The sequence below is a fragment of the Alexandromys fortis genome, unplaced genomic scaffold (genome assembly GCF_014885135.2).
Source record: "Alexandromys fortis isolate MF-2015 unplaced genomic scaffold, M_Fortis_MF-2015_v1.1 scaffold_187, whole genome shotgun sequence".
Taxonomy (NCBI): domain Eukaryota; kingdom Metazoa; phylum Chordata; class Mammalia; order Rodentia; family Cricetidae; genus Alexandromys; species Alexandromys fortis.
Window position 1 is genome coordinate 1,333,123 of NW_026068088.1, and position 13,630 is coordinate 1,346,752.

A 13,630-nucleotide genomic window follows, 5' to 3' on the forward strand; every position below is an offset into this window, starting at 1 on the left:
ATATATATATATTAAAGTCCCTAGCATTAGCTAAATTCATCACATTCAGAGGATGGGAAATAAGAAATAACTAACTACAATGACTACTTTCATATAAAATAAATCACTTATAGGAACTAACAATCAATTTGGGATGACCTAAGCGCTCTTGCGCCTCAAGAGTACATACTCTTGCACTCAGGAGTTCCAGAAATAACCAAGGCAATACAGTTAGACTTTGTTTCCAAAAAGAGAAAGGGAAAAATAGTTCCTAAGTTTTTACAACAAAATCAACCAGGCAAGCATATTGGCAAACAGCTGTAATTCCAGTACTTTGGAAAAATTAAGAAAGCGCTTGGTGGCCCTGAGAGGTGAGCCTAGGCTTTACTGGGAGACTCCTTCAAAAGGGGGGGGGGGCATTCTTAATACACAATATATGGCAGGCTGAGTTTATGCCAATGAGACCACATCTTTAGTGATTTTTTTTATTTGTGATCGTTTTTAAGAGGTGACAGAAGACCCCTTACCTTCAAAGACACCAGTTTTGACAGGTCACCTATCTGGGGTATGCTATTGTCCGACAAGTCCAGGTGCTGTAGCGCTGTGCAGCTATTGATTTGCTCCATGGTCTATTACAAGAAAAGCATCACATCAGTCCGTGCACATAAAATCGAAAATCAAAAGCATTCCCTAATTCTTCGCAGCTGAGCCCCCGCCTCCTCTTGTCACTAAATGCACAGCAGCAGAGCTGAGCGAGACAAAGGGGGAAAGGGAGAGCAAAATTCAGAAAGAAGCAAGCTTTCAAGGACACCAAGCAGTTCATGCCATCTCAGATATTTAGAGCCCAAAGAAACTTCAACAGCATCGAGCTGTGAGCAGAAAAAGAATTCACAAATTTAGAATGAAGCCACACAGTCTATTAAATCCTGGCTCCATGGTCAGGGAGAACCAGAGTCAAGGCAATGTCTTCTAGGCATTATGGGACCATGGCACTCCTGAGCTCACAGCAGCCGAGGTCATGACCTGCACAAGAGCAAGCCAGTTAGCAGTTTAGCACAGAGGGAGAAGGCTTCCGAGCCCCACCCCCGAGGACCTACAGACAGTTAGTGGCTTCTTTTTTTTTTTCTGAGTTATTTATTTATTTATTTATTTATTTATTTATTTATTTATTAAAGATTTCTATCTCTTCCCCACCGCTGCCTCCCATTTCCCTCCCCCTCCCCCATCAAGTCCCCCTCCCTAAGCAAAGAAAACATTCAGTTAGTGGCTTCTGAGAAAGGGACACTCAGCTGTCCCTAAGAGTATGACTCCTAGTAAGTCAACCACATCCAGAGGACGGCACCACACCCAGAAGACATAGACAGCATAAATTCGATTCAGTGGGTTATTTTTTAGAAAAATACATACAAAGAGAGGAAATCAAGTTGAGTAAGGCAGTGGGGATGGATCTGGAAAGTTAGGGAAGGCGTGGTAGATGAATATAATCAAAATATGCTGCATGGTGTGTGAAATTCTTCAAGAATGAAGTAAAAATATATACATAGATTTTTAATTTTAGGTCCTGCAATTTCTTGGATGTATGAATTGGAACAAGCATTAGCTTCTCTGTGCTTCAGTTTCCCTATCTACATAAGCCTGACAACTCGCAGGCTGACACGCGCTCACTGGAGACCCTTAGGAAAGTACCTAGCAGCAGGTAGCTGCTCAGTAAAGGCAACAGTTTTTATCATTTACTCTAGTCCCCTTACCTGGCACATCAGAAAACAGATGCAGAAATGTTTGCTAATTTGTCCAAAATTATATATCCCTGTGTACAAAGTAGGAAAGATAGAATACAGATCTATTGACTTAAAAAAAAATTCCAGATACCATTAAATTTTTACTTAAAAGTTTAACTCAGTGGGAAAAAAATCTCTTTCCTCATGACTCTAGTATTCGATTTACTTTTTTCAAGTATAATATAGATTCTCTGTTCACATTTGAAAAAATACTATACTATGGTATATGTTCATAATGGAGGCTTTTTAAAGTTTATGTTAATACAGATTGTAGAAGTAGATATTTTCATTTTTTAGTCTATTTATTTCTATAGTTGCCATGTTTCTTTTTCACAGAGAACAGATTTGCTATGAAAAAAAAAATCAAGTTAATTACCAAGAAAAAAAAAACATTCACCTTCAGATTATTTCCTGCTAAATTCAGCCATTCCAAGTGGACTAGGTCCTTCAGTCCTTCCACGCAGCCAATACTATTATGAGGTAAATTTAACACCCGGAGTTGAGTAAGTTTGGCCACGCCCATCATCCGAACCAGCCGATTATTAGCCACTGACAACTATGGAAAGGGAACATTATTATTTCTAGAAACAAATATATATATGTCCACACATATTACTTTTACACTATGGTAGATGGCCAGACATTACCCAAATAGACACACACACACACACACACACACACCTATTTTTTACACATATTATTTACATCTACACCTACAGTAACTACTGGAGTTTGTTCTTCTAATCAACAAAAAGTATAGGTTAAGTCTGTTATGGGGTAACCAACTGATGCCTGCTCCACAGGAAGGAATTCACGTGTGTTACTGTAAACCCAGCCAAAAACCCGTGGCTGGAGATGACATAGCCTAGCGAAGAAGAGACTGATGACTTTTGCTAAGAGGACATAATATTCACATCAAATTGCCTTCTAAAGAGCTGCATGCACAGCACAGAACAGGGTCATCTATTTAGTGCTGTCAGCTCTATTCGGAGATTAGTGGCAACTGCAGAGACTCAGCTGATCCAAGTGCAGGAAACAAATAGCCGCTACGTGCCCAGCCGGAAGTAAGACGTTTGTAACATCCCTTCCAGGGCTCCAGGAGTGCGGTAGGAGAAGGGGTAGAAAGAACGTAAGAACAGGGAAAAGGGGAAAACCATGGAATATTGACTTCTAGGTATGACATGGCTGTTGTGGTTTTTGTTTCGTTTTGTTTTTCTTTTGTTTTTTCAAGACAGGGCTTCTCTGTGTAGCCCTGGGTGCCCAGGAACTCACTGTTTCATATATATAAGCTCCACAAAAAATGTCTTCATAACATTAGGTATACTAAATAAACACTTCTCGTTTATTTCCTAGTTTTGGTAGAGTACTGACGACTAAGCTTAGGGCTCTGAGTACGCTAAGCGTGTACTCAGCACTCAACACATCCAACCCCAACATTCTTGGATGAATAAACTCTTTACCCCCAATATGAAGTAGAAATTATGTTAGCACAATATTTTGTCAACATATAATGTTCTCTTTAAATATACATATATTTATTTATGGGACTAGAAAGATGGCACTTGCTATCTTTCCAGAGGATCAGAGTTCAGTTCCTAGACCCAAGTCAGGTGGCTCACAACCACGTGTATAGCCACCCTCCAGGTCCAGGGGATCTGACCCCTCTCCCGGCCTCCACATGTACTCATGTCATACACATATGGCAAACATTCATATAGATATGCACAAATAAACATAAATAAAGCAAATAAACAAGATAAACTTGAGAGAGAGAGAGAGAGAGAGAGAGCAAGTAGCACACTTGCAGGCACTCTGAAGCAGGCACACAATCAAATGTCAGCAGCATACTCTCAGAAGTCAGTTCTCTCCTGCCTTGGGGCACACACAGATCAAACTTTAGGCCTCTGCACAACCCCTCCTACCTACTGAGCCATCTTCCTGGCCCTATTTCCACTTTTTAACACTGTTTTTCTAGACCACTATAAATGCAATATATATATATATATATATATATATATATATATATACATATATATGTATGTATGTATATTCATCTTCAGAAGCTAGCATATAAAATTTTAAGGCAACATTTACCGCTTTCAACACATGTAGAATAACTTTTTGGTTCTGTTTAGTAATAAATTAGTCTTATGTAACTCATACCCACCTGTATTAACTGTTTGCATTTCTCTAGATTTTCCAGTTTAATAATCTGATTTTTATCCAGAATCAATGTGTGAACATCAGCTTCACAGGGCAAGTTGGGACCTAATTTCTGTAGTCCCTGCCCTGACCAGTTCACCACTGATCCTTAAAAAGAGAAGACAACTTGTTAGAAAGCAAATATGACAGCTGAGCTTAGCATTTTACACTGAAAAAAATGTGCATACATATTTTAAAATACATCAATGCACAATAAATATAAGAATTTAAAATGATAGCAATCTAGAGCTGTAACGATACACGTTTCCTCAGAATTTACAAGTTACAGGCTGGGGTATAGTGCAGAAGCAAAGCCTTTGCCTAGCATGCAAGGCCCTGGGTTCCCCTATTTTATACCCAGCAACAGTATTTTAAAATTAGGGCTTGCCGGGCGGTGGTGGAGCACGCCTTTAATCCCAGCACTTGGGAGGCAGAGGCAGGAGGATCTCTGTGAGTTCGAGGCCAGCCTAATCTACAAAGGGAGTTCCAGGACAGGCTCCAAAGCTACAGAGAAGCCCTGTCTCGAAAAACCAAAAAATAAAATAAAATAAAATTAGGGCTTAAGTTTCTTTTTTGAGTTTTTCGGTTTTATTATCTGGGTTTTAATTCTTTATATATCTTATTTTCCCCTTTCTTATCCTTCAAACTTTTTCTTTGTTTTGGGTTGTTTTTCTTTTGCTGTTGTTTTCTTTTGTTTGATTCAAGACAGGGTCTGAAGCTGACCAGGCTAGCATAAACTCTATGTGTCTAAGGCTGGACTTGAACTCTTGATGGGTCCTCCACTTCCCAAGTGCTGGGATTATAGCTATCACAACATCAGACCCTAGAACTAAAATTTTTTATAGAGATCCAACTCTTTATAACTACAAGTATATCTTCAAGTGCCCAAAGTAGTGTGTGACAGGAGAGGAGTTGGGGGGGCACATCATGCATGCCCAAGAAGGCCTGAAGAAAATGCTGGGTGTCCTGCTCTGTCACTCTCTCACTGAACCTGGAAGTCAGCAAGGCTCCACAGCATTGCAGGCACCACTAGGGCTACCGGCATTGGGGGCTTTCCACAGGAATTTCAACTCCAGCCCTCAAGCTTTCAAGGCAAGTGCTCATGCCCACTGAGCCAGCTCTACAGCCCTCACTTTGTTTTTCGAGGCAGGGTTTCTCCCTGGCCTGGAACTCATCAAACAGAGTAGACTGGTTGGCCAGCGAGCCCCAAGGGTCTGCCTGTATCCACCTTCCCAGCACTGAGATTACAAGCTCCAGGCACCAAACTCCACATTCCCCTTGGATTGGGAGGACTGAACTTGGGTCCTCACTCTTGCACAAGCACTGCACCAACTAAATTATCACTCCAGTCACTTCCAAGTATTTTTAAAGTCACAGTATAGTTAACTAATCAATAGAATAAAATGATTCTCTGATTTCACAAGCTTGGTGTAAAGAAGCCAAATAAGTTGTACTTAGCCTCAGACCTGGCAGACAACACTCAATAAAATATGGTTTCGGACTATAGCTCCCCTGGTTAACCACTATGGACAAGTCTCCTTCTCTTTTTCTCCATCATTTTTTCAGTCTGAAAACCCCCCAAATTAAGGTGTTGGCAGGTTTGATAACTGAGACCTCTCTCCAAGAGGCTGGCTGCCCCCTCACTGTGCCCGCCAGCATCTTTCCTCTGTATGTGCAAATGGCTGAGTTAACTTTCCTACTCTATAAGTTGTGAACGACAACCAGGCATAGTGGTGCACACCTTTAATTCAGTACTCAGGAGGCAGAGGCAGGCGGATATCCGTTGAGTTTGAGGCCAGCCTATCTATATAATGAGTTCCAGGCAGAGAGAAGATACATAGTGAAAACTTTTCTTGAAAAGAAAACAAAACAAAAAAGCCGTACAGTGGTGGTGCACAGCTTTAAGCCCAGCACTTGGGAGACTTTGAGTTCGAAACCAGCCTAGTCTACAGAGCATGTTTTAGGTCAGGGGCTACACAGAGAAATCGTCTCGAAAAATCAAAAAAAAAAAAGGGGGGGGGTAAGACTGAGCCACTTCTGGTAGTACACATCTTTAATCTTAGCACTGAAAGACAAAGGCAGGAGGATTTCAATGACTTTTAGGCCAGACACAAATACAAAATGAGNAAAAAAAAAAAAAAAAAAAAAGTGAAATAATATAAGAAAGTTGCCCAAAATATCATCTGGCTTTTAAAAAGTGGCTCTGCAAATGCCAACTGCTACTCCTGTCTGTTGTCTTGGAGTGCTAGAGAGGTTTAGGAAAAGTAACTATCATAGGCATAGGGGGCGGGGCCAAACTAACTGCCAATTTCAAATTTACCAGCAGACTGGGACTTCCCTGGGAAATAATTTCTCGGGACAGCTCTCCTAGACGGTTTCAATGTTTTTCGGTTTTCTTAGCACGAGAGGTGTCATGAGCCCCTTCTTGATGGATGAAAACTAGAAAAGCGCGCCGCGCGTTCGCATACAATTCCTTTGGGTCGACACACCTTTTAGCCGAACTCCTCCCCTCAAGAATCTGATCAGGATCCCCAGGTTATGAGCCCCGACTCTACCCCAGTCTGCCCCAATCCAGCCAGCTGCTACCACGCCTCAGAGTGTAACCAAAACAAAAGCTCAGGTCCGGCGCCCCACGGAGGCATCTCCCAGCTATAGGCGCACCCCTCTCCTGCGCTCGGCCAAACAAAGCCCAAACTCGATCCTAGGACCAGGCCTGCAGAATGACGGGGTAGCAACGCGTGTCCGGGTCACCCCCAGATTCTATCACGGGTACTGGCCACTTCCAATGAAGAGTTCAGGCGACTATGATGCGGTATCAGATAAGATGCTTCCTGAACGTTCTCGGAATTGATGAAGAGGGGGGAGCACAAGAAATTAAGAGATTCTGCCAATTTTCCATGGACACTCGGAACTCAAAGTAAACGTCCCAGAAAGGTCGCCGCAGTCCGAAGCCCACTGCCCAGTCAGACTAAGGAGAGCGCGGGACGGGGGCGCCAGGCACCGCGAAGGCTCCTGGGGGCTGGAGTCCCTCATCCAATCTTCACCGCAATGATGCCGAACTGGACCAGAGAGCGGGACTACAACTCCCAGTAGCTAATGCGCCTCCGCGCTGCCTTCAGCCCCGCATCAAAAGAACTGGTCCAAAACTGCACGTCTAAACCCAGGTTTTCTCTTTACACTAAGCAACTATTTAATATGACTTAGTGAAGTAAACTTTAGAGCTTAGTGGTGGGGATCATCCTACCTTCTCCCGGAGTCACAGCTCCGTCAGCTCGCGCTACCGCCATACTTGCCGCTTGCTAATGGCACCAGGCAACCGTCCTCAGCCGTTCTGTAGATCATGTAGTCGGCCGTGGGGAACTGCAAACTACAACTCCCAGAATGCACAGCACCCAACCGGCCCAATTGGCTGCCGGATGGGAACCACAGGCTTGAAAGTGAGTGGTAAAAAGGAGCTTAGGAGACCCTGATAGGTGAGCAAGCTGCAACCTTAGATAAATCATTTCACTCCAGATCCAGGTGTTAGAGAAATTTGACACTTGTACCACCTGGCACATTATAAGGACGTTATTTAAAGTAAACAATTTGAGGTCTCATTGCTAGAAGTCTCTGTGACAGCTACCCATTTTGACAATTCTGAATTAAGTTTAAAAGGTTTTACATTCGCTACAAGAATGACTAAATATTTTAAGGCAGTCAAGATGGATACATTGTATTTGAAATTTTAACTAACTAAATGGATTTAAAGCCACAGAAACAGACATGTTTGTTTTAAGGGGTGGTTCTTATACATTTAACAAAGCTTTTGACCAAGGAGTATATTTGATACATAAGTGCCCAGAACTTTTTCTGGAGTATTCAAAAGAAGTTTAAAATACCTTCCAAAGTCAAGAATACTTATTTTGCACGGTTGGAAGGGACAAACATCCCTTTTTGATTTAACTATGAACTCAGTAAGAGTGAAAATTACGATGTTTGGGAAAACTTGATAGGGACTTTAAAGGTAGCTCAATAGCTCAAAGGGAGCTCCCACTTTTCTCACCAACTTCTCTACATACTGACCTCTGCCCTTGCTGAAAGGGCGCTCCAAAGTCTGAACTTTCTGTTCAGGAAAATCCAGTAATTAGGCTTTCAGCTCTTTGGGCTCACGATTCAAAAAGCATTTCCTCTGTCTTGGATTCCCCTTTTTCTTTGACATCATTTTCCTTAAAGACCTATTCTGTTCCCCATGGTTCAGCCTAAAGATAATTTTCTAATTCTGAAGAAGGAATAAAGATCCCCCCATTTCTTTTAACTAAGAGACCCCTTACTTAGTAAACAGTCTTATTTATTTTATATGTATAAATGTAAAGCAAGGCCGGGCGGTGGTGGCACACGCCTTTAATCCCAGCACTCTGGAGGCAGAGGCAGGCGGATCTCTGTGAGTTCGAGACCAGCCTGGTCTACAGAGCTAGTTCCAGGACAGGCTCCAAAGCCACAGAGAAACCCTGTCTCGAAAACCAAATAAATAAATAAATAAATAAATAAATAAATGTAAAGCAAGCCAGGCACGGTGACCCAAACTTTTAATCTCAGCAGTCTGGAGGCAGAGGCAGGCAGATCTGTGAGTTAAAGGCCAGTGTGATCTACATAGTGAGTTCTAGGACAGCCAGAGCTACATAACAGAGAAACTGTCTCAAAAACAAACTAGAGGGCTAGAGATGGTTCAGAGATTAAGAGCACTGGCTGTTCTTCCAGAGGTCCTGAGATCGACTCCCAGCAACCACATGGTGGCTTATATCCATCTATAATGAGATCTGGTGCCCTCTTCTGGCATGCAGGCATGCATGCAGACATTACTTATTACTTAATAAATAAATCTAAAAAAACAACAACAAAAACAAACAAACAAACAAAAACACAGGCAGCTATGAGCTACCATGTGGATACTGGAAACCCAAACTAAGTCCTCTGTAAGAATTTCCTTTTAAACTGGAGATTTCCTTTTAAACTCTAGCAAAAATAGTCCTTGAGCTTCCTTTTGGGTCTATTCCTAAATTCTTTCATTAATGAGACTAAGAACCCCAGGAGGAAACCCTACATTCCCCTGTAACATGTAGCAGCTTTGACAGGACTTCCCAAAATACTCCAGTAACAGAAACAAGCCATAATTTTAGGACAGGACACCAGCAAACCCACACACCAAAGTAATATTTTCTCTCTTGACCTTGGCCAGAATCATAATGTTGTTGTTCCTGTCCTAGATCAAGAGTAGAGATACTAGGCTGGAGAGATGGCTCAGGGGTTAAGAGTACTGACTGCTCTTCCAGAGGACCTGAGTTCAGTTCCCAGTACCCATATGGCAGCTAACAACTGTCTGTAACTCCAAGATCTGACACCCTCACACAGACATATATGCAGGCAAAACACCAATGCACATAATATAAGAATAAATAAATTATTTAAAGAAAAAAAGAGTAGAGATGCCAAAAGGAAATTCTGGTTGCTGGGCCAGTTTCTTGTTCTCTCTTCCTCTAAATAAGCATCCCTTCCTAGAGATATACCTGACAGTGTGACCAAAACTCCAATCCACAACATACCCCTGCTGGCACACCAGCCTGGAGTTGGACCTCTGGATTTGAATGGTGGGAATGGATGAGATCTAGTCTCGTCTTCTAAATAATTTTAGTATTTGAGGGGGAAGTGTTATAGTCGTCTTAGGAGACATTGAAGATGCCAGGGCTTTGTTGAGACCTTTTTTTGTTTTGTTTTGTTTTTTTGTTTTTTGAGACAAGGTTTCTCTGTAGCTTTGGAGCCTGTCCTGGCACTAGCTCTTGTAGACCAGGCTGGTCTGGAACTCACAGAGATCCGCCTGCCTCTGCCTCCAGAGTGCTGGGATTAAAGGCGTGTGCCACCTCCGCCTGGCTTTATTGAGACCTTTTAAAGGAAACCAATTTCATTCTGGTAAAAAGAATGGAAAACCTCTGTTCCTGAGTGGGGACATGACATTCTGATTGCTCCAAAAAGCAGAATATTACATACTATTTATTGTTATTTCCCTTATGGGTTAATCTAACTGGGTTAAACACTCTGTAATTGTCACCTTGCACCATGTGGCTGGGTTTCTGCTATGAGGCTGCTTACAGTTGGCATGGTTTTCTCTCTCCCTCTTCTCTAGCTCCCTTTTCCAATAGCTGCTCATATTTACAGCTTGCCTGCCCTGTTGTTTTTCTTTCTTTCAAAGAATAATAAAATTGTCCTCAAACTTTCAAGTCTGTCTCTAAATTATTTTACTTAGAAGACTAAGGTGGTGATGGTGCACACCTTTGATCCCAGGCAGGCATATCTCTGTGAGTTTGAGGTCGGGCTGGTCTACAGTGTGAGTACCAGGATAGCCAGAGCTGTTACACAGACAAATCCTGTCTCAAGAAAAAAAAAAAAAGAAAGAAAGAAAGAAAAAAGACTAAGACTCCAAAATAAGGAACCTCAGTAACATTATCAAAGAACCCAAAATACATCAGAACCTTCTCTTCAAAATCACTATCCTGGTTTACTTTTGAAGATTTATTTTCTTTGTGTGTGTGTGTGTGTGTGTGTGTGTGTGTGTGTGTGTGCAGAAAAGAACCTCCAATGTGGTTGTGAGCCACCAGTGTAGATTCTGGAAACCAAGCTCAGGCCCTCTGCAGGTGCAGCCATCTCCCCAAATCCCTGGCTTATTTTGTCATTTTAAGGGTCCTCAGAGGGTACCCCACTTTAATTCTGAAAACTCTGACATTGCTGTCATAGCTGGAGTGGGCTCTAAGGAGTGTGGAGACAATAGTTCTGGGAGGGGGTAAAGAAAGGGCGGCAGATCTCTTCTATTTAACAAAGTCAATACTTAGAAAGGGGACCTAGCAATATTAGTGGGTGAAGGTATTCAGGAGCCAAAGTCTTTCACGTTTACAATAGTAGCTGGGAGAGGGGTTTGTTGGATTTGTCTGTCCTGCGTTCCTCAGGACAGGGCCCAAAGCTTAGATGTTCCCATATGATCACATGACCCAGCAATACTTCCCAGACACAGACACACCTTTGTGTTCCAGGCACCAATCTGACATTTAAACCAAACCACTAACCTTTTAACAAAATTGCCTTCTTGCTTGAATTTTAAGCTCTGCAATTTCTGAATGAGTTGAAGAATTCTACTAATTAACCCTGCAAATCTCTCAGAAAGGTAGTGTTTCTTGGCAGGCACAGACCTCTTTCATGTCTATCAGCAATGCACATTCGATCCCCAGCTCTGTCTCCCAGTTTCATTTGCCCACTGTTACCGGAATGATCCAGGCAAGACAATGCCCTCTGTCACATCAATGTCGCCCTCAGAAACTTCCCAAACACAAGCTGGCCTCGTTCGACTTCCACCATTCGCTCCATCCATTTTCATTCGGGGCTTTTCAACGAGGACTGACACAAAACACTTGTGCTTAGACAAGTACGAGTGCTCACAGGACAACGATGAATTGAAAGGTGGAAGAGCTCAGGAAGAAGACCTGGATAGTGCATGGGAAAGCCCAACATGGCTCCGGAGAGGAATATGTACAAAGTTCAGATAACACAGTTAGGAGAACAAGTCAACACAGGACTGGGCTTGCATTTGTGTGTTTGGTTTTTGAGAGAAGGATTTACTATGCAGCCTAGGTTGGCCTCAGACTCACTACAATAGTCCTGCCTCAGACTTCCGAGTGCTAGGATCACTGACAGTGCCACCATGCCGGGAACACTTGTGGATACTGCAATCGCTGCCATACAGTGAAGGTGCTTCAGTAATTAGGATGGCATCGACCGGGTCTGAGAGAAAACGTCTAACTTTGCCGTTTGCAAGTTGAAAAGGAAGTTACTAATATGCACATGTAGAAGTCAAAGAGCGATTGTGAGAACTGGTTCCATCCTACCGTGTGGGTGTGGGCATGGAACTCGGGTGTGGCAACAGGTCTCAGCATTAAATAAATAAATAGAGGGGCTGGAGAGACAGGTCACAGTTAAGAGCACTCGCCGCTCTTTCAGAGAACTGGAATTAAGTCCCCAGCACCCATATTAAGTGGCTCATAACTGCTTTAACTCCACTTTCAGGGATCCAACTTCTTGCCTCCACAGGCACCTAAGTGCATGTGTACACATACATTCACACAGATATAATATAAAATATATTTTTTTAAAAAATCAAAAGAAACAAGTGGGTAGTGGTGGCACACCTCTAATCCCAGTAATCAGGAGGCAGAGTCAGGAGGGTCTCAAGGCCAGTCTTGTCTACAAAGTGAGTTCCAGGGCAGCCAGAGCTACACAGAGAAACTCTGTCTTGGAAAAAAAATCAAAAGAATTACATTTCATTTTACATAAAATGACCTGAAATTAAAATTTTGGGGGGTTGGAGAAATGGCTTAGCAGTTAAGAATACTGACTGGTTTTCCAGATGACCTGTATTTGATTCCCAGCATCCACATAGTGGTTCACAACCATCTGTAATTCCTGTTCCATGAGATCCACCTTCCTGGCTTCTGTGGACACAAGATACACAAGTGGTACATAGACATGCAAGCAGTCATTTATACACATAAAATAAAAATATTAAAAAGTTTTTAGGAGACTTAAGGATGGCTAGCATCCATCAAGCCCTGGGGTTATTTCTCCAGTACTTTATAAACCAGGCATGGGGCGAGTGATGGTGGTGCATACCTTTAACTCCAGCACTCGGGAGGAAAAGGCAGGTGGATGGATCTCTGTGAGTTCGAGACCAGCCTGGTCTACAGAGTGAGTTCCAGGACAGCCAGGACTGTTTCACAGAGAAACCCTGCCTTGAAAAACAAAACAAAAAATTTTAAAAAAAAAAACAACAAAATAGGCATGGAATTGTATGTCTGTGACCACAACTCTTGTAATCCCAATGCTTGGAAGGTGGGGGTAAGAAGACGTGGTAGTGTGAATGAGAATGGCCTCCATAGGCTCGTACATTTGAATGTTTGGTGCTGGGTTAGTAGAACTGTTTAGGAAGAATTAGGAGGTATGGTCTTGTTGGAGGAGGTATGTCACTAGAAGCAGGCTTTGAGGTACAAAAGCCCACACTAGGCCCAGTCACTGTCATTAGGATGTGAAGTTCTCAGCTACTGCTCCAGCACCATGCCGCCAGCTTCCCACCATTATAATCATGGACTAAGCTTCTAAAACTGTAAGCATGCCCCAAAATAAATGCTTTCTTTTATATGAGTAGCCTTGGTCATGGTGTCTCTCTCTTCACAGCAGAACAGAAACTACGACAAAAATCAAAAGTTCAAAGCCACCCTCAGCTACAAAGTGAGTTCAAGGCTAAGAAAAAAATAGCTACTTATCAGCCTGTGCCTGGTGGGTGATGCTAGGTGTTGGTACCTACACACAGTGTGCAGCATTGCCTTGCCTCTGCCTTTGCACCCAAAATGGAACTAATGCTGCTTGCAAGATGGAGTCACCCAGAGCTAATCATAACCTTTATACCACTGTTTTCACAAAATATGAAGGCTTGGCACATACCTTTAATCCCAGCACTCAGGGAGGCAGAAGCAGGCAGGTTTCTGTGAGTTCGAGGCCAGCCTGGTCTGCAGAGTAAGTTCCAGGACAGCCAAGATCGTTACACAGAGAACAAAAAAACAAACAAAAATCAAAAAGAAAAAGAAAGAAGGAAAGAA

General features: G+C 42.6%; 1 protein-coding gene across 2 annotated transcripts in view; it reads right to left on the reverse strand.

The window, feature by feature from the left end:
- The window catches only part of Cep97 (centrosomal protein 97), a 32,972-nt gene extending 25,660 nt beyond the window's left edge, over positions 1–7,312 (reverse strand). For both annotated transcript variants that reach the window (XR_007588783.1, XM_050122349.1), the window contains exons 1-4: positions 7,204–7,312; positions 3,925–4,067; positions 2,155–2,313; positions 507–608 (exon numbers count right to left, since the gene is read on the reverse strand). Coding sequence is in view for 1 of the 2 variants with exons in the window: in XM_050122349.1 (XP_049978306.1) it covers positions 507–608; positions 2,155–2,313; positions 3,925–4,067; positions 7,204–7,246 (447 nt within the window). In the remaining variant the exon portion in view is untranslated. The remainder of the gene's footprint in view (positions 1–506; positions 609–2,154; positions 2,314–3,924; positions 4,068–7,203) is intronic.
- Between the last annotated feature and the right edge of the window lie 6,318 nt (positions 7,313–13,630).